Raw genomic sequence first — 20,922 nt, 5'->3', positions numbered from 1 at the left:
TAATATTAAAATCTTGAATAAATTTCAAATTGATTAATGGCTGCATCCTCCATCACAAATTTTTTATGTGGTTTTACATTGGAATGGAATGAAATAGAAAAACTACAATCTTGATTAAGTTTGGTATCAATCATATTGCAAAACTGAAGTTCTTGGAGAGAGGCTCAAGAGTAACCCTAATAACACTCGATCTAATTAGAAAGCACGACTTTAGAGTAATATCCTCATCCAAATCTGATTAAGAATAGCTTCTAAATTTTAATGTTAAGGGATATTGTAGAAACGCAACCCTCAAATGATGCAGAAGATAATGGAAAAACAAGACCAAGCAATGCACACAGATTTACGAGGTTCGGCAAAATTACTTACGTCCCAGATGAGATGAGATCCTGCTTCACTATCAATGGAGAATAGGGTTACAGCGCTCGTCCCTCACACCTCTCAATATTGCTTGCAGTACAGAAAAAGAAACCCTCACTACAAATATATAGCGAAAAAACCCTCATCCAGAAAGTATACAATTGTCCTTAAATAAAAAATTTGAGAGGGGACTGCACCCCCTACACCCCCTGCTATGCAGGGGGGCCTCCTGCCCCCTTTGCAACCCTCACGGCTTGCTAGCTGGTTAGCGGGACCACCGTCTTGTCTGTCAAGGTGCTGCACCAATATTCCCTGGATTAAACTCTGACGGAATACAAGACATCGTACACCAACAGATATATCAACCAGTTGCTTGTTAAATGATCCCTTTTTTTGGATAACTTTGATATGTCTACAGAAGATCCTAGTGAGTGAGTGCACACCAATTGGTTTTGCTGGCTTACATAAGGTGTTTTATGTTGGATGTTAATTCGCATTTATCCGACTACACTATGGAAGATGTTTGCAATCTTAAAAAAAGTGACCTGGCTTACATAAGGTGTTTTATCTTGGATGTTAATTCGCATTTATCCGACTACACTATGGAAGATGTTCGCAATCTTAAAAAAAGTGATTGATGACATGACTCAATCCCATTTTTTTTTTTTTGGAGTTTCACTTTTTTTCATTTTCATATTGCCATTTATGATATCCTTGTTGCTCACATCTTTAAGATTTTCACTTTTTTCATGTTCATATTGCCATTTATTATTTCCTCGTTGCTCACATCTTTTGTGGTTTGTCTGGTACAAATATGTTTCTCTCTTTTCATATAATTTTTAAAATGTTTCGGACACAAATTTTCAGAGAATGATAGAGATGTCAAGCTTCTCGGAAAGGAATATTATTGTAAACCAATAGTGGCATACGGTTCCATGAACTCCCAATGCAGTAATTCGTGCAAGTCATTTTGCACTCAACAATGAAAATCATTAAGTCCTCAACTCAGTCAAAGCAATTGAGCTCATAGATTAACTTGACAACCAGGACAGGGTGCTTGTAGATCAGCTCCTTGTTTACCCAGAGTCACAAGACAGGAATGAATAACCGATCAGATTGTGAATCAATCAACATTCAGTGAACTTATTGGCCGCGCTAAAAGTGCTTCGCTTTGCATGCAAGCTCACATGCCAACACCGGGTAGAGCTATTGCGCCAGGTGCCTAGTTTTCTAATGAAGGGTTTTGTGGAGATTTTGTGTCACAGTGGATTTATGGTAGCAAAACTCCCTAGAGAAATAACTTGACAAGATAAACCATATAACTATAAGATTGATAAGTAATTTCAATAATGGAAAATATGTTGTTTTTTGAATGAAGGATTTACAAGGGAAAAGCCACCAATGCAGCAAAACACAATAAACCAGGCAGCAGCATACTCTCCTCATCTCCTATATGATGCCTTAATTTTTTTTCATGTTTCTTGCATGCCTTCCAAATTTCAGAAAAATGGGAATCAACCCCATAGGGCAGGGAACCAAGCTTCTTGAAGCCACGAGTTAAATTCAGTTTTGGTCAGCACATTAAGTTGATAAAGTCCTGCTCTGAGAGAGAGTACAAATCAAGTAAAAGGGATGTGACTCTTTGCTTATGGCAGAGAAACCGCATGTTTACATCTGAGGGCCCGCCCTGAGGCATCTATCAATGTACAGAGAGGTCCTCAAACCAAAGAAATAACTCACTCAAGACTAAAATTGAAGCCCCACGATGTGGTGCAGTAGCCTATATCAGGAAAGATCACATCCCCACAGTTTTGTCTACTCAAGCTTCTCTCTGCAAGGTGAGAAATAAAAGAAGAAAAAAAAAATATTATAAAACATAGTAGTAATGAGAAGAAACAACATAACCAAAGTCAAAGAATTCTTAGAATCTTACATTTACAGGCTGTATACAAAGCAACCACTGAGGTGAATGGGATCCTCAAGGTTCAAATGTTGACCTAGCATCAAAACCCACTTTCGTTTCTCAGCCAAGAAAATTGGGTAGTTAAGCACCATGGTTTGCTGAAGTTTCATCCTTCCATCCCTTTGAAAGCAAATCATAGTTGATTGACACAAGCTGGGAGAGATTCTGAGCACCAAACATGGAAAAACAGAACAAAAGGATCCACGTTGAAAGACTAGTGAAAAACACGTAGAAGGCAGCATCAAAATATACCCAATAAGAAGGAAAAATAGGAAACAAAAGATTGTTTTCTGGCAGTGTGCAATAGCAAGAATGTAAGTTATCTTTCCAAAATTAATATGGGTAGACTGAATTTCAAGACCCTGAGCATTCAATTTCTAGCAAAACTGAGATCTACCAAGGAATCCCAGCAAGTGGTAAATATGCCTGCATATGGTGATGCTATTGCTGGATTTTGTAATGCTGGTCCCAACATCATCAAATGAAGAACAGCATCAAGCCAAATTCTTCACTCCATTTTTTCTCACATCGAATCTCCAGTCAGAACATTCCCTCTTTGAAAAAACTCCACTTAAAAAAAAGGAATTGCTTGAATTTACTATGAAGTATCATGAAAATTAAACTTCTACGGTGCCAGCAGCTTAGTTTCAGATTAGTCAACCAGGCTATTTGTAATCCCCAAAAACTAAACACATCTATTACTGATTGGTTTAGCACCAAACCAAACTTATAAAAAATAAATGAGTTGGTATATTAATACAATTATGAGTACGTACTGATTTAATAAGAATCTAGGCAGGTGCTATCAAGCATTAAATTGGTTAGATTGGGATCGCAAGGGAATTTTTGTCAAATAAATAAAGGAATCAAGTTGAGTCTGAATCTAACAGTTTGGACTTCGATACTTGATAGCACTTATCACTCAATAGCATTCTATTCGTTGTCATTATGAATATACGTACCTTGAATGAGAAATTACTAAATGAGTAATTGACAGATGAACTAGACTCAAACTCAGCAAGACCTCCGCATTCATCTCCCTGTTCAATGTATTCAACGTTGCAGTTAATCCCCACAGAATAATGCCAATGATGATGAGTATGATAATAAGGTGTGAAATGAAGGAAAAAAGAAAGTCCAAGGAAGGCCCTCGTCATATATTTTCTATCAGGTTCTAGAATTCAATAAATCTACTTAAATTTGTCCCTTCTGAATGCTTTAAGGTAAATCATTTTTTAAAGGTGGATACCTGTTCATCTTGGCGATTGCTTTGGCAGCTGCTGCTGCCACTCAAGCTACCACTGTCACTAGAATCATCAAATTCACTGGGTGCATAAGCACGATCATCCGAAGTATTCCAGGAGTATCGGCTTGTGAAGTAGCTTGTATCAAGTGCACTCTCTGAAGCCGGAACAAATGCAGCCTGTGATAGATGCAGAAATTCAGATTACTTTATCAATTCAAGCCAAATGCCATTACCACACCAGTATAGAACTAGATAGATGAAACGAGATGGACAAAATATAGTGTCCACCTTCTGCCTAGCAAGTGTGTCCCAGTTGATATCTTTGAAGAACACATGTTGCTTCACCTGGATCATAGGTCTCTGTTAGTTTCTAATTCTCCCAGGGAATCAATTCCAAGAAGAAGTAAAGAGGTTCAACAGTTAAACATAATATAGTCCCACAAATCAATTATGAAAAATTACCTCTGATGCTCCTTTAGCTCCAAGTCTCTGATTAGGATCTTCTGTCAATAATCTAGGATATGATGAAATCAGAAACAATTCTCAAGTTATTAATATATAAAATGCATCACACAAGAATGGCCATATTGAATTATTAATTAACAAAATGTTACAAAATCCATGAGGGGGTGACCTAGTCAGTAATGTGTGACAAATGCCTGCAAAGGTCAGCTCATCTATAAGTTTATATAAAAATAGAAGATTTAATTTCAGTTCGTAATTTGCTGTTTGAACGGTAATTTATCAGCTTTGTTGAATACTCTTCAGTTTTCATGCACACCAACTTCTTGGGATTAGACCAACCTTTTGATCCATACTAGTTTCAGTTTATAAAGGTTTTGATAATTCTCAAATAATCATCGGAGCTCACATCTGATTAAAGAGAGGTATTTGGAGTTCAAAGTATGTCTCAAAGCTGGACAATCAAATTTCACATTGTACATGCTTCAGACAAGTTCACAGTTTCTGAAAGTATCACATCACTGAATCCCCTTTCCCCTCGAGAGGAGCTTATTCTCAGGAGATATCAGTTTAACATTCTATAGATTTCTATCTAGAAAATACTTTGAAAACAAAGAAAACAAAAAGATCAGGAATACAAACAAAAACATGAAGGTATGCATGTGCACGCATAAAGATGTTTTAACAAACAAAATACATTGCTAAATAATGAATGTATATTCTTGAGGAAAGATTCATGAGTTCCAATCAAGAAGATATAGAAACAAATCAAACTTTAGATCTGGATATTTCATTTCTCCAAGGAACTTGAAAATTAATACATTCTTGATATTTGAAATGATAATACCTTTTTCCACTACCAGCTATTTACAGTTCTACCCTGAAAACAATTTGAATCCAATGAACTAAACATTGGTATTTTCTTTGGATCCATGTAGCCGACCCCAAGTTGGGACAAGGCTTTGTTGTTGTTGTTGTTGTTGTTGTGTTGAACTAAACATTGGTATATCGGTTTTTAAACACATTCATATAAATGAATGGAACTAGGACGACAAGTCTCAGACCATTCAACTCTTATTTTATTATATCACAAACATGTATGGATAATCACAGTTCCCTGTCTTCCATAGTTGTCAAGGCGACGACTAGGCGTCCAGGCGGTTTGCCTGGGGCCTAAGCGACAGCCGCCTTGTTGCACTGCATGTCGCATTGTGTTTCGGCACTTATTTATGCCAAATATCATTCAAGTAAATGTTTTCATTTACTTAAGATATTATTCATAAATAAGCAAATACCCCCTATTTGAATCCAATAAAAATAGTTTAAAAATCAAATTCCAAAAGGATAAAAAGTCAACCCCCCAGTCTAAGAACAAAAACTGGATTTTGGTTATAGGGACGATTTTCAACTTTTAAATGTTAGGGTTTTTCTCAATTATGAAAATTTTATAAATTCTATCATGTTAAAACATTGCTAAAAACCAAAAGTCCGGTAAAAAAATATTTTGTTTTGATATTCATAAAATTATTTTCATTCAGGCGATTTTAACAGTATTCGCGCACTTAAAAATAAGTTTGACTGAAGCATAACTTTGTCATTACAACTCAGATTTAAGTAATCTTAGACTTGTTAGAAAACTGGTTTTATATTATAATTAATACAAAAAGTCTCATGTAAAAATAAAATCATTTGACCAGTCAAACTTATTATAGAATAAGAGCATTTCTCTAAATGTTGATTTTTTATAACTTAATATGACTTAATGTTAATTTTTTATGATTTGATGTGGCTAAATGTTGATTTTTAATGACTTGATGTGGCTTAATCTTGATTTTTTATGATACAAGGTATATATAACTTACTAAATAATGTTAGAAAATAGGAAAAATAAAAAATAACACTTGTTCGCCTAGTTCGCCTTAAGGCGGACGCCTTCTCGCCTAAACGCTTAGACAACCCTCCACCGCCTTGGTTCGCCTTGGCGCCGTGACAACTATGCTGTCTTCAGATGAAAGTGAGGCAATGGAAGGAGTTTGGATGGTTGAGATAGGGAAGCTCAGGCTACAAGCCATATGCCTACCCAAAACCCACCCATTTACTAGATGGGTAAAAAATTTTAAGGTTACAAGCATAGTTGTCAAGGACGCCTAGGCGGCGCCTTGGCGTCCCGGCGGTAAGTTTTAGGCATGGCAGTCCAACGATTTATGTTTTCACACTTGGCGGTCGCCATAGACTGCTAGGCGTCGCCTTGTCAACACCATGGACGCCATACAACGTTTTAGTACCTAGGCGGTTGATTTTTTTTTTTTTTTTTTTACTAACAATATTTTATTTATTATATTTTAATTGGTTTTTTTTTTTACTAACATTTTGTTTATTATAATATGGCCATACGTTGCCACCATTGAGACCAAACCCTCAGTCGACTTTCAAATTTTCAATTAACGCCGAAGAGACCAAAGTCACCAAACCCTCGATCGAAGCTCGAGAGTTCGAAGAGACAAAAACCCTCGACCGCTGCAACATTCTTCTCTTCTCCTTCTCCGGCAGCCACCGTTGCGACTTCTGCTCCTCTCCTTCTTCTTCTCCTTCTCCGGCAGCCACCGCTGGTTCTTCTCTTCTCCTTCTCCTTCTCCGGCAGGCACCGCTGCAACTCTTCTCCTCCTTCTCCTTCTCCTTCTCCGGCAGCCACTGCTGCTCTTCTCCTCCTTCTCCTTCTCCGGCGGCCACCGCTGCAACTCTTCTCCTCCTCCTTCTTCGGCAGCCACCGTGCAAGTCTTCTCCTCCTTCGGCAGCCACCGCTGCAACTCTTCTCCTCCTTCTCCTTCTCCTTCTCCGGCAGCCACCGCTGCAACTCTTCTCCTCCTCCTTCTCCGGCAGCCACCGTGCAAGCTTCTCCTCCTTCTCCTTCTCCGGCAGCCACCGCTGCAACTCTTCTCCTCCTTCTCCTTCTCCGGCAGCCACCGCTGCAAGTCTGCAACTCTTTTCCTCCTTCTCCTTCTCCGGCAGCCACCGCTGCAACTCTTCTTCTTCTCCTTCTCCGGCAGCAACCAACAGCCGGACTGGTTCTCCGGCAGCAACCAACAGTGACGTCTTCTCTGCTCCTTCTCCGGCAGCATGAACGACAACAACCACAATACGATATCGCCTGCGACATCTTCTCCTCCGGCAGCAAGAGCGACAACCAAGTAAGGGCCCCACCTACTAATAAATTCAATGTTTATAATATGTTTTCCTCTTTATCTGTATATCTAGTTATCTACTATCTAGAGCTTGATCTTGATCTGAAGATGGGAAATCATATATTTTAGATTGCTGGAAAAAAAAAATATAAGAACTTGACAATGGTCTTGGTTGTGTATTTGTGTTAAGTGAAATGATTAAGTTGGATTTGTGAGTGTTTGATTGTTTTTTTTTTATGTTATCATGTTAATGTTATTGGTTAACACTTAACATACTTTGTTACTCTGTTTTGTAACTTGTAGGATAGGACTATAGGAGTTCATAATGGATGGTACTGTTGGTGGACCTGGTAGTAGTGGGGGTGATAATATAAGCACGGCTGCATATGATCCATCCAAAGACCCAACCAGGAAGGCCAAATCAAATGACCCTGGGTGGAAGTATGGGTATTGGCCTGACCTGTCAGACAAGAACCTTGTTAAATGCACTCTTTGTGGAAAAAACCTCAAGTGTGGAATTAAAAGGTTAAAGCAACATTTGGTGGGTGGATATGGAGATGTTGCTAAGTGTACCAAGACAACTGTAGCGATTGCTACAGAGATGAATGCAGCTCTTATGCGCAATAAGAAGAAAAGGATGCAAGACATTTTGGATGATGATGATGTTGATGTTGATGTTGGTGCTGGTGTTGGTGCTGGTGTTGGTGCTGATGTTGATATAGAAGTTGAAGGTCAAAGACAGTCTAGTAGGACTCCTTCTTCTACAACCTCTAGACTTATTCCTAGCTCTGGGACATTTGCTAAGAAAAAGAAAGTAGTCATTCAGCCACAAGTAAGGGGCCCCATGGATGCTCATGTTAGACGGACTCCTGAGCAAGTGGTTGCTGAGAGGCATCTTAAAGGTAGTACTCAGACTACTATAGAGAACCGGTTTAGATCAGCGGAAGAAAAAAAGAGAGTTGATAATCACATTGTTGACTGGGTTTATCAGTGTGGTATTCCATTCAATGCTCTTAAGTCAAGGAGGTTTGAGGTGATAGTAGAATCTATTGCACAGTACGGGTCAGGATATAAGCCCCCAAGTTATCATGAAGTGAGAGTGCCATTGTTGAAGGCAGCAAAGGATAGAACTGCAGAGATGAAGAATAAATATGAAGAGTATTGGAAGCAGTATGGGTGCACTCTAATGACTGATGGGTGGACGGATAAAAGAGGAAGGTATTTAATTAATTTCCTCGTTAACTGTCCAGAGGGGACTTATTTCATGGAATCTGTTGATGCATCTAGTATATCTCAAACTGCAGAGAAGTTGTTTGAATTGATTGACAACAAAGTTCAAGAAATTGGTGAGGACTATGTTGTGCAAGTTGTGTCAGATAATGCATCGGCTTATAAATTAGCCGGTACAATGCTGATGCAGAAGAGGACAAAGCTGTATTGGACTCCTTGTGCAGCGCATTGCATTGACCTGATGTTGGAGGAAATAGGATTCTTGAATGCTAATAGGACTGTGATAAGTAAGGCAAAAAAAGTAACCAACTTCATCTACAGGCACACACGCATTCTTGATGCAATGAGGGCTAGAACAAATGGGATGGATCTTGTGAGGACAGCAGCTACTAGATTTGCAACTGCATTTCTGACACTTCAAAGCTTGTTAAAACATAGAGATGACTTGAGACATTTGTTTATTTCTGAAGAATGGACTAGTTCTAATTTGGCAAAGACCGAAGCTGGGAAGAAAGTGGTTGAGACGGTGTTTGCGGTAGCATTTTGGAATGGTGTGGAAAATTGTCTTAGAGCTTCAAAGCCACTTCTTACTGTCTTGAGGATTGTGGATGGTGATGAGAGGCCTTCTATGCCTGAGGTTCAATTTGCCATGGATGAGGCAAAAAAGAAAATAAAAGAAAATTTTGGAGATAAAGAAAGGCAATACAAGAAAGTGTTAGATATTGTTAATAGGCGTTGGGAGATTCAGATGGGGCGTTCTTAATCCTGGCAAATTTTTTTCTTATAAGGAAGGTGATGATGGTGGCTACCAAATTATATCTTCTCTACAGCTTGCATTTAATGAAGTCATTGAAAAAATGATACATGAACCAGCTTTACAAGACAAGATAAATACTCAAGCCACTTTGTATAGATATTCTCGAGGTGGTTTTGCCTCGGATATGGCAATTAGATCACGGGCAACCATGAGTCCTAGTAAGTAGAGTTCATTGTTTAATGTTTAGTTGTTTTGCTTGTGTGATATATTAAATATCAATCTAACTATTTTTATATATATTTATTTTTTATAGTTACTTGGTGGGGTTCATTTGGAGGTCATGCTTTTGAGCTTTCAAAGATTGCAAGACGTATTCTAGGGCTTTGTGGCTCCTCTTCTGGTTGCGAGCGCAACTGGAGCACATTTGAGTTTGTAAGTAGCTGGGTCTCAAGTCTCTATTTCATATTTTAGACTTTTTATTTTTGGAACAATAACTTTGTTTGTTGTTCTCTATTGTTTATGAATTCAGATTCATACCAAGAAGAGGAATAGGCTGGAACATCAACGTTTGAATGATCTAGTCTATGTTCAATACAATCTCCGCCTAGAAGAAAGGTTTCAAGAAAGACGTCTCCTCAACAGAAATTATGATCCACTTGTGCTTGATGAACTGGATTGGAGTAGTGAGTGGATGATTGACGAGCAAGTGGATGATGTAGTCCATCCCGATGCTGATCTCACATGGGACGTTGCTGGTAGAGCAATGGGGGCAACAATGGAGGGGCCCAATCGACCCAGGAGAGCTCAATCATCAACCTCTAGAGGAAATTTGTGCTACACACGCCGTGGTAGAGGGAGGGCTGTTGGGGAGTCATCAGAATCAGATGGGGAAGAAGATTTGGAAGAAGAGGATGATGTGAATGATGACTTGGATGTCATAGATAACTTTGGTGAAAATGCAAATGCTTCTAGTGGACAAGGACAACAAAGGAATCTGCCATCTGTTGATTTGTTGGATGATTATGATGATTAAGTTATTTGTGTTTGACTGTTTGAGTGTTTGGATTTTATATATTGTTTAAACTTTAAACTTTGAACTTGGATGATTAGTTAAGTTTTTTTTTTATGTTGAGTTCATTTGCTATCAAGCTTTATTGCTTCAGTAAGTCACTAATAGCTTAACAGGTTAGCCACTTATCTCATCATTTGATCTAATGATTCTATTTTTTGGTTTCCAAATATATATCTCTCATTCTGTCATTCATATATGATATATTGACATATATACCTTTTACTTTGTTCAGGTTGCTCACTCACTTCCAATCATTACTTTCAAGCTTCAATCACAGGTTAGCCTTTTACTTTTTACTTTTGTGTGATGTACATGTTGATTTTTTATGACTTGATGAGTGATGAATTGATGTATAACTGTATGAGTCAATAATTTATGTTGATTTTTGATGACATGATATGGCTATGTTGATTTTTTTGATGATTTGATGTTACTTAATGTTTGTTTTATATGTTATAGGGTATATATTCTAGGCTTGTAGCATGCTAAATAACTTAAAAAAATAGGAAAAATAAAAAAATAGCATATTAAATAATTTTAGAAAATAGAAAAAATAAAAAATGACACACGGGCGATTTGACCGCCATGGCAACGCCAAAATGGGTGATTCATCGCCAAATCGATTAGCCACCCCTCCACCGCCTTGGATCGATTTGACGCCGTGACAACTATGGTTACAAATTATTTGACACCTTCAGGGGTATCAACAAGAAAATCCACTAAAACATATTTGCATATAATGGCAACAGAACAGACTACAGACTTTCTTACCGATCAATTAGATCTTGTGCTTCAGGACTCATTTCTTCAGGCGCCCGGGGCCAAGGAATTTTACGATTGAGTATATTGTCAAAAATAATCTACAAGACAATAAAGGAGATAAACAAGAAAACACCACATTAGTACTTCAAACGTGCGACAAATGTCGGAACAAAGAACAAAACTTTGCACATGCACGCACAAACAAACACACACGCATGTGCACAAGCACATGTGAGTGTCGTGCATGCAGACACAGGAGTTCACTATTGCAATAAAGCATAAAATAGGGGTACCCACTACCCAGTCCAAGAGGCTCCCGACTGCAGGGTCTGGTGAAGGTCATAATGTATGCAGCCTTACCCCCAATTCGCGAAGAGGTTGTTTCCACCATTGCAATAAAGCATATGGGTGACAAAGCATAATATAAATTATAATTATTGACAAACCCCTAAGAGCAGACCTCAGTGCAAAACTAAGGCTGCTCCATTGTGACCTAGTGGTCGTAGGTTCAAGTTGGGAAACAGCCTCTCTGCGAAGCAAAGGTAAGGATGCGTACATTATGAACCTCCCCAGACCCTGCAATGGAGGGAGCCTCATGCACTAGGTATGCCCTTTTTATTGATAAACCCGTGGAGTAAACTAAACAAAAAGAAACTGGATCAATCCCCATGCTAAAACAAAAGGATTATGATATCCAAAAAAAAGAAAAAAAGAAGAAGAAGAAGAAGAGAAAAACATAAAAAGCAAATAAAAAATGGCTTTCTAGGTTCTTTACAAGAATATAGAATCAAGAAAATAACCTGTGGATGTTCTGCATTAAAGGGTGGAATGCCAACAATCAGCTCAAAAAGAATAACACCCACAGACCACCAATCAGCCGTTGTGCCTGCGGAAAAGAAAGAATCACAAGATAAGAAATTCTGCAATTGCAGGATGCAAACAATCTAATGATAGAAAAAGGCAATGAACTAATAAATACATCAAGAAGTCATAAACAGAGCTTTACAAACCATGTCCAGTCCCTAAGAGTATCTCTGGAGCCAAATAATCAGGGGTTCCCACAGCCGAACGTTTTTGCCTTCTTTCCCGCTGATTCAATTTTTCAGATGCCGATAATTGTGGTTCATCTTCTCCCAGCAAAGATGTCCCACTAACTGCTGGACCAGACAAATCATCCGTGCTGTTGATGAGACCAACCTTTGAAAGCCCAAAGTCTGTCAACTGCACAGGAGAAAAGCTGGAACATGTCAGCATTTAGCATAAGCACATATAATTGTGTAAATAACAAAACAGACAGTACCAATTACACTTTTCTTTTCATTTTTTTTTTTTGGGGGGGGAGGGTTGCCAGGAGTACATAAAGGGTAAATTAATGCAGTAGCAAACATGAAAAGAAAATAAATTTAACTATTGAAGACAAAATAAATGAGACAAGATGTAGCATCTGTACATTATATGGCATTATCAGATACCAAGGAAGTAAACAAGGATGAATACATACACGGGGATAAATGACAAAACCAGTACCATATAAAAGTAACTAAGAACAAATAAAGCAATGATAGGTGCACTTTGGATACATATATTATATAGAACATGTAAAAATAAAATAAAGGAAAATAGAGAAAGACCGAGAGGGAGAAAGAGAGTCGAACTTGAGGAAATAGCAGATTCAATAGTGTGATTGCTTCTGCCCTCATCTTCTCATTAAATAGCTAACATTCTATTACAATTACAATAGGACAGCTGTCCTACTATGACTAGGAATATAAAACAGAATAGAAGACTACCTTATTAGTTACTGACTTGTAGGAAACTAATACCAGTTCTAGTACAAATAGGACTCCTATTAACTAGGAATCTTGACTAAATGAAGGAAGGAGTCTGCACACCTCACAGACTCCTCCTTTCCTCTCCGGTGCGTAGACTCCTCCTTTCCTCTCCTACGATAACTTCTAACATTTCCCCTCAAGCTGGAGCATAGATGCTAATCATGCCCAACTTGTTACAAATGTAGTCCACTCTACTACCCCCCAAGGACTTGGTAAAAACATTTGCAAGTTGTTCTCCTGTGCAAATATGATTGTCGAAATAACTCCCTTCTTGTAGTTTTTCACGAACAAAGTGACAAACTGACAATCAACTTCAATATGTTTTGTCCTCTCATGGAACACTGAATTAGAAGCAATATGAAGAGCAGCTTTGTTGTCACACCATAACTGCATAGAATAAGTACAATTAAAACCAAGTTCAGTCAGGAGCTGCTTTATCCACATCAACTCACAAATAACATGAGCCATGGCTCGATAATCAGATTCAGCACTAGACCTTGCCACAACAGTTTGCTTCTATCTCTTCCAAGACACAAGGTTTTCACCAACAAAAGTACAGTACCCTATAGTTGAACTTCTATCAATAGGAGAACCAGCCCAATCTGCATCATAAAAACCTTCAATACAATTATGTCCATGATCTGAATATACCAGACCACGTCCTGGAGCTTTTTTAAGATACCTTAGAATACAAACAACGGCATCCCAATGTGAAGTATGTGGAGATGACAGAAACTGACTCACAACATTGACAAGGAAGACAATGTAAGGTCAAATCACAGTCAAATAATTCAGCTTTCCCACCAACCTCCTGTATTTCTCAGGATCATCTAACACATCACCTTCTTCAAGCATAAGTTTCACAGTTGGATCCATTGGAGTATCACGGGCTTGGATCCTAACATACCTGTTTCTGAAAGTAGATCTAAAATGTACTTTCTCTGAGACAAAGAAATTCCTTTTCTTGAATGAACAACTTCGATTCCCAGGAAGTACTTTAATCGTCCTAGATCCTTAGTTTGTAAGTGTTGCTGCAAATGAGCTTTCAAACTTTGGATTCCTTCAACATCATCTCCAGTAATGACAATATCATCAACATAAACAACCAAAAATATCCTCTTTCCACCGAACTTCCGATAGAACACGAAATAATCACTGTCACACCTTGACAGTCCAAATGCACATACCACATCAGTGAATCTTCCAAACACCATCCAAGGAGACTGTTTAAGCCCATAAAAGGACTTCTTGAGCTTGCACACCTTTCCACACTCCCCCTGAGCAACAAACCCCGGAGGTTGCTCCATATACACTTCCCCATGCAAGTCACCATGAAGAAAAGCATTTTTCACATCAAGCTGAAATAACAGCCAATGAGAGGAAGCCGCAAGAGAAATCAGAACACGAACAGAAGCCATTTTGGCAACAGGAGAGAAGGTATCCACATAATCAATGCCATAAACTTGGGCATACCCTTTTGCCACCAGCCGAGCTTTCAAGCAAGCAAGAGAGCCATCAGGGCTCACTTTAACTGCATATACCCAGCGACAACCAATAGCCTTTTTGCTAGGGGGTAACGATACAAGATCCCAAGTCTGGTTTGCCTCTAAGGCACACAGTTCCTTTGTCATAGCAGTCTTCCACCAAGGACTAGATAATGCCTCCGCAAGGGTCTTAGGAACAGGATGACAAGAAATAGTGGAAAGACAGGAATGAAAGGTAGACGAAAGACCAGAATAAAACACAAAACCAATAATAGGATGTTGAGTACAACTCCGAACACCCTTACGCTGTGCAATAGGGAGGTCTAGGTCAGAAAGAGAAATACCTGGAGGCGGATCAGTAGACGAAGATGATAAGGTAGGTGCCGCAGGAAAGGGGGGCTACGACTTCCCGAACACGTCGTGTATACACCTGTAACAGGGGTGGTGGTGGTGGGACCTCTGTCTCAGTGGCAACCTGCAGATTAGAGTGATGGATAAAATAAAGGGGAAGATCATCATCCAATTCAGACACAACAAATGACTCATTAGGATATGGGGTGGATTCAAAAAAGGATACATCAGCAGTGACAAAATACTTGGGAAGAACCGGTGAATAACAGTGGTATCCCTTTTGAGTACGGGAGTAACCCAAAAAGAGACAATGGCTTGAGGATCCAATTTTGACAACCCTGGATGATGATTACGAATAAAGCAAACACAACCAAAAACAAGAGGGGGAAGAACAAAAAGTGGGTCAGACAGAAATAATAAGGAATGGGGAATACCACCACACAAAACAGAGGAAGGCATACGATTAATAAGATAACAAGCAATGAGAACAGCATCGGCCCAAAAAACTTTGGATACCTTCATTTCAAACATAAGTGACCTAGCAACCTCCATCAAATGACGGTTCTTTCTTTCAGCCACTCCATTTTGTTGGGGAGTGTTTGAACAAGAAGACTAGTGTATCATACCATACTTAGCCATAAACTCAGAAAATGGACAAGAAAAGTATTCTTTTGCATTATCACTTCGTAGAATTTTGATAGTCATGCATGAAGGAGCGGTGACAAGTGTGAAAACGAGAGACGGGCAATGTAACGAATTCTCGATCACAATTGGGTTACATCAAGGATCTGCTCTAAGCCCCTATCTGTTTGCACTCAGTATGGATGACCTAACCACGCACATCCAAGACTCAGTCTCGTGGTGTATGCTATTTGCAGATGATATCGTGTTGATAGATGAAACAGTGGACGGGACTAATACTAAACTAGAGCTATGAAGATCAAACTTGAAATCAAGAGGTTTTAGGTTAAGCAGAACGAAGAAAGAATATATGATGTGTCCCTTCAGTCAATCTAGAGGAGAGGAGGGAGTGGTGAAGCTTGGGGAACAAGAACTACCTCGGAGGGACTGTTTATTTGGGGGCTATCATTGACAAAGAGGGAGATATAGAGGATGATATTGCTCAAAGGATTAAAGTGGGGTGGATGAAGTGGAGAGAAGCGTCAGGAGTATTATATGATAAAAGAATACCTATTAAACTCAAGGGAAAATTCTACAGGACAGTTATACAACAGGCTATGATGTATGGAGCAGAATGTCGGGCAACCAAGAAGAGTAATGCGAACAAACTGAGTGTAGCGAAAATGAGAATGTTGAGAGGTATGTGCAGGAAGAGCAGGATAGATAGGGTAAGGAATGCAAATATTAGATATGAAGTGAGGGTTGCACCAATCCATGACAAACTCCGCGAGAGTCGATTGAGGTGGTATGGCCATGTCCAACGGAGACCTATGGAGGCCCCAGTACGAAAGAGTGACTAGATTTATTGGGAAGGCGCTAGAAAAAGTAAGGGCAGACCTAAGATAACTATTAACGAGGTAGTCCAAAAAGATACGCAAATTTTAGGACTAGAACCTAGTATGACTTCGGATAGAGTTCTGTGGAGGACACGAACACGAGTTGCTGACCCCATATAAAGGATGTTTTTCCATGATGCGTATCTATATTCTACGATACCCCCTAAACTTACCCCCATATTCTCTCCTTTTAACTCATCTTCTATGCTTCTTTACTTTCTATTATTTTACAGCATTGGATCCATGTAGCCGACCCCATTCAGTTGGGAGGTTATGTTTGTTATTAGAATTTTGATAGTCATGCCAAATTGATTTTGTATTTCAACAACAAAGTCACAAAAGATGATAAATAACTCAGAACGATTTTTTCATTAAATAAAGCCAGGTTGTCTTAGAATAGTCATCAACAAAAGTAACAAAGTACTTAAAACCTAAAGTGGATGTAACAGAACAAGGGCCCCATACATCTGAATAAATCAAAGAAAAAGGAGATGCATACCGTTTATGAACTCGAGGGGAATAACTAACACGATGTAGTTTTCCAAACTGACATGACTCACATTCTAAACTAGAAAGAGAATGAAAACTAGGATCAAGTTTCTGTAGACTCTGTAAAGACAGATGGCCCAACCAGCAGTGAACTTGATGAGGAATCAGAGTACCCGAACAGGCTATGGAAGGTGCAGTGTCTTAAAAAAGGTACAATCCCCCAACCCGACGACCTCTACCAAGCATCGTCTTCGTCGTAAGATCCTGAAAAACACGAGTCGGAGAAAAATGTTATAGAACAATTGTAAGCTTGTGTAAACTTGCTTACAGACAATAGGTTGAATGGTAACTCGGTCAAATAAAGCACAGATGATAATGATAAGGAGGCATTAAGACGAATAGTGCCAAAATCATTGACTTTAGCGATTGAGCCATTGGCCAATGACAGTAGCAGAGGACTTCTTAAAAGAAGAAAATATACCTTAAACACTAGACATGTGATCCAATGCACCTTAATCGATTATCCAGGAGCGAGAAGAAGCGGAGAGACACGAAATGGCATTACCTGTCTGAACAAGAGTAGCAGTGGGAGATGAGGGTGTTTGATTCTGAAAGCGCACAAACTCTTCATTGGTCATCCTGACCATCTTACCCTCAGATTGTCCAGGCTGAGAAAGTTCATCAACTGTGGCTGAGTTGGCAAACTGCTTTTGAGGAGGTTGGCCCTGAAGTTTCCAACAAAATAGTTGGATGTGTCCTGGTTTACCACAATGATGACATGTACGTACTACTCTTGAACTGTCTGAAGATTTCCGAGTAAATTGTCCCTTATTACCACCATTACTTATGCCACGTGAAGTTCCTCGATTATTACCCTGTGCTGCAAGTGCGGAGTTTTCCACTGGAGTGGAATCTTGATAATTCTCTCGAGATATCCGAGTCATATCCGTAGACTCGGGAAAATGTATCTGCAAGAGATGCCACCTTGTCACCTCCAAGGATCTGAGAACGAACAGTTATATTCTGTTCCAAGACCTCCCAAAAAACCCATAACTGCAAATTGCTCTCACTGGTCTTGCATCTTCTTCACATCACTACTAATAAGGAGAAGAGAATTCAGCTCTCCATACATTCTCTTGAAATCAGCAAAGTACTGAGTTAGAGGCCGACCCTTCCTATCAGTCCGATAAAAGGCCTAAGACAGTTTATAAATACGAGAAAGGTTGTTCTGTCCAGAATACAAAACATTCCAATAGTCCTACAGCTCTTTCACAGTATCAATGTGAGTAACATCAACTATGGAGTTACACACTGAGTTCAATAGCTATCCGAAAATACATGCATCAACCGTATCCCATGTAATATCATTAGCAGGTTTTCCCTTTCTTAGGTGATCCTGCTGATCTCGACCAGTCAAAACAAGCTGCACAATTTTCTTCCATTGGTAGAAATTGGCAGCTCCTAAAAGTTTCTTTTCTGTAATTTTATGTGATGATGAAGACATCACCTCAGTAACAACTTTCTTCCCTTCTGTGTCAGCCATTAGTGCACACAGAACGAATCAATCGATCTAACCTCCTTTGTTAGATCACGCAAGTTCAAGAAAATAGCAAACAATCGTCAATAAAAGATAACAACCAAAGGGGAATTGGCACAGATGTCAAAACCCCAATATACCAACAGTGGATTGAAGACTAAAACCTGAAGGAATAGTAGCAAACAATACCCACAACAGAACCCAAAAAGCAGCAAGACAGTGCTCAAAACAGTGCCCAAATCAGTACCTAAAATAGTATCCAAAGTCCAGTAAATAGTACCTAAAATAGTACCCAAACAGTAGCCAAAATCCACCAAATATAGCCCAACCGAGAAGGAGAGAGAAAAACCAGCGCAGGGTTTTAGAGAAGTACCTACGGCTTGCTGTTCTGGGCTCAGAATGGACTGAGCTTCTAATCGAGTGAAGGTCTTCTCAAGGTGACAAAAACCTCCAAATTTGGTTGACTTCTGATGGCTGGTTTGTAAATTACTTCAGTTCTTGATGTCAGTTCCGGGAGAGAGAAACGTCAGCCAAGAAACCAATCTTCAATCCAAAAATCCCAATCCAGAAATTTTCTTCTAACAATTTGAGTCAATCCCTTCATACATGCGACTGATTTCAACCATCAGTCCTTCATACATATTCCAGAAAAAATAGAGGATGAAAACATCCCCTCCAAAAGAGCCACGAGCTTCTTAGGGGAGAAACCAGAAACCGAGAGCTATTCTTTACCTTATTTTCTAAACAGTAGGCTATAAAATAGGGTTGGTTATTGATTTAAGGATCAGACCAGCTCTGATACCATGTAAAAATAAAATAAAGGAAAACAGAGAAAGTCCGAGAGGGAGAAAGAGAGAGTCGAACTTGAGGAAATAGCAGATTCAATCGTGCGATTGCTTCTGCCCTCATCTTCTCATTAAATAGCTGACATTCTATTACAATTACAATAGGGGACAGCTGTCCTACTATGACTAGGAATATAAAACAGAATTAAAGACTACCTTATTAGTTACTGACTTATAGGAAACTAATACTAGTCATAGTACAACTAGGACTCCTATTTACTAGGAATCTTGACTAACCGAAGGGAGGAGTCTGCGCAACTCACAGACTCCTCCTTTCCTCTCCTACGATAACTTCTAACAGAACAGAATAAAACATTAAGGACATAATGCCATTTTGAAAAGCATTTAAGCAAACCAAATAATCCTTATGAAGCCCCTACATTCCCCAAATTATATCAAAAAAGAAACATATTAACCTTGATATGACCGTCATGCGCTATCAACAAATTATCGGGCTTCAAATCACGATGAACTACATGTAGTGAATGTAAATATTCCAGAGCAAGCACCTGCATGACATTACTTATGAAATTCAAAGAGTACAATCCAACAAAGAAACAACATTATTTCCCACAGAATAAACTAGAGCTTACAACTTCAGCAATATATATGCGAGCAACATCTTCATCCAAGCATCCTAAATTCCTCAACAATGAATACAGATCTCCTCCATTCAAGTATTCCATGACAAGATATAAGTTATCACGGCATGTAAATGAATAGAAAAAGCGCACCTGAAAAAATTCACATTCCAGTTAGAATGAGAAGGAATTATACAGTAGTTCAAAAGAAATTCTTCATACGCTAGACCAGCTCACCACAAAAGGATTGCGGACTGAAATCAAGATGTCACGCTCAGCCAAAATACTCTCAACGGCATTCTTACGGATCATATCTGCCTTCTTAAGAACCTGCAAAAATGGTACAAATGAACAAATAACAGCACCCATTAATGCTCCTAATGATAAGATAACATAAAAACAATCAACAGATAATCAGACTATTGATGGGTTCAAGAATTTTGAAAAAAAAAAAAATGAAAACATGGCCTTCTTGAACAAATATAGCTTGAATGAGGGTTATTCATTCTTTGAACATCTCAATCTAATGGTAGTCTATTTCTCTTCCTATCAATTTAGAAATGCCTCAACTAGTTACTTCCGCTGAAAGAAAATATAAAGCATCTACACAAAGCACTAGACGCTAATGACCAATGTCTTGATGCAACTATGAAGTATATGTAACTGTAAAAATTATATAAAATACCTTTATCGCAAAAACATCACCCGTTGTCCTCTTCTTCGCCAAGAAAACACGACCAAATGCCCCACGACTGATTGGTTTTATTATTTCAAAGTCATCTATGGAAGTACGGTCCTTAGCAGAGTGATTAGGGCTTGTTCTCAAGCTACGAACCACATCATCTTCCAAGGGGGCATCTTCATCAATTACAGTGCTTGTTATATCACCCTTCTCATCATCAACTAACTCACAGAGCTGCAAGTATTTCTCCCTATAGAACCACAATCACCACTAAGTACTGAAGGAAAATACAGGAAGTTTGACCACTAACAATTCCATTCAAATAAAGGACCAACATATTTCTGCCAAAAGAGATTGATGCAAGTTCCACTTAAAGCAATAGCATCAGTAAAAGTTCTGCTATCTGTATATAGCTCATAAATGAGTGTACATAAGAATAAACTAAAAGAAGACTTGTATGTTTGAAAGTTTTGCAGACCAAACTTAAGCAATCAAAGGTCCTCACAGCTAGTAAGGTCCTAGACATGTTGTCACCGGCCCTAGCGATTGAATCCCACTTCACCTAGAGAG

General features: G+C 38.9%; 1 protein-coding gene across 2 annotated transcripts in view; it reads right to left on the bottom strand.

Moving 5' to 3' along the window:
* Positions 1–1,679: 1,679 nt before the first annotated feature.
* Positions 1,680–20,922, bottom strand: part of LOC122081125 (probable serine/threonine protein kinase IREH1) — a 41,594-nt gene continuing 22,351 nt past the window's right edge. The window contains exons 6-18 of one of the 2 annotated variants that reach the window (XM_042648106.1): positions 20,356–20,602; positions 19,908–20,000; positions 19,683–19,823; positions 19,506–19,598; positions 12,045–12,255; positions 11,835–11,920; positions 11,044–11,132; positions 4,032–4,083; positions 3,858–3,914; positions 3,573–3,746; positions 3,286–3,363; positions 2,294–2,488; positions 1,680–2,191 (exon numbers count right to left, since the gene is read on the bottom strand). In XM_042648106.1, the coding sequence (XP_042504040.1) occupies positions 2,405–2,488; positions 3,286–3,363; positions 3,573–3,746; positions 3,858–3,914; positions 4,032–4,083; positions 11,044–11,132; positions 11,835–11,920; positions 12,045–12,255; positions 19,506–19,598; positions 19,683–19,823; positions 19,908–20,000; positions 20,356–20,602 (1,405 nt within the window). In that variant the 3' untranslated portion in view covers positions 1,680–2,191; positions 2,294–2,404. The remainder of the gene's footprint in view (positions 2,192–2,293; positions 2,489–3,285; positions 3,364–3,572; positions 3,747–3,857; positions 3,915–4,031; positions 4,084–11,043; positions 11,133–11,834; positions 11,921–12,044; positions 12,256–19,505; positions 19,599–19,682; positions 19,824–19,907; positions 20,001–20,355; positions 20,603–20,922) is intronic. The other variant, XM_042648107.1, reaches the window with a different exon arrangement.

Source organism: Macadamia integrifolia, chromosome 6 (genome assembly GCF_013358625.1).
Source record: "Macadamia integrifolia cultivar HAES 741 chromosome 6, SCU_Mint_v3, whole genome shotgun sequence".
Classification (NCBI taxonomy): Eukaryota; Viridiplantae; Streptophyta; class Magnoliopsida; order Proteales; family Proteaceae; genus Macadamia; species Macadamia integrifolia.
The sequence above is the reverse complement of the archived record's forward strand: the minus strand, read 5'-3'. Positions and strand labels throughout refer to the sequence as shown.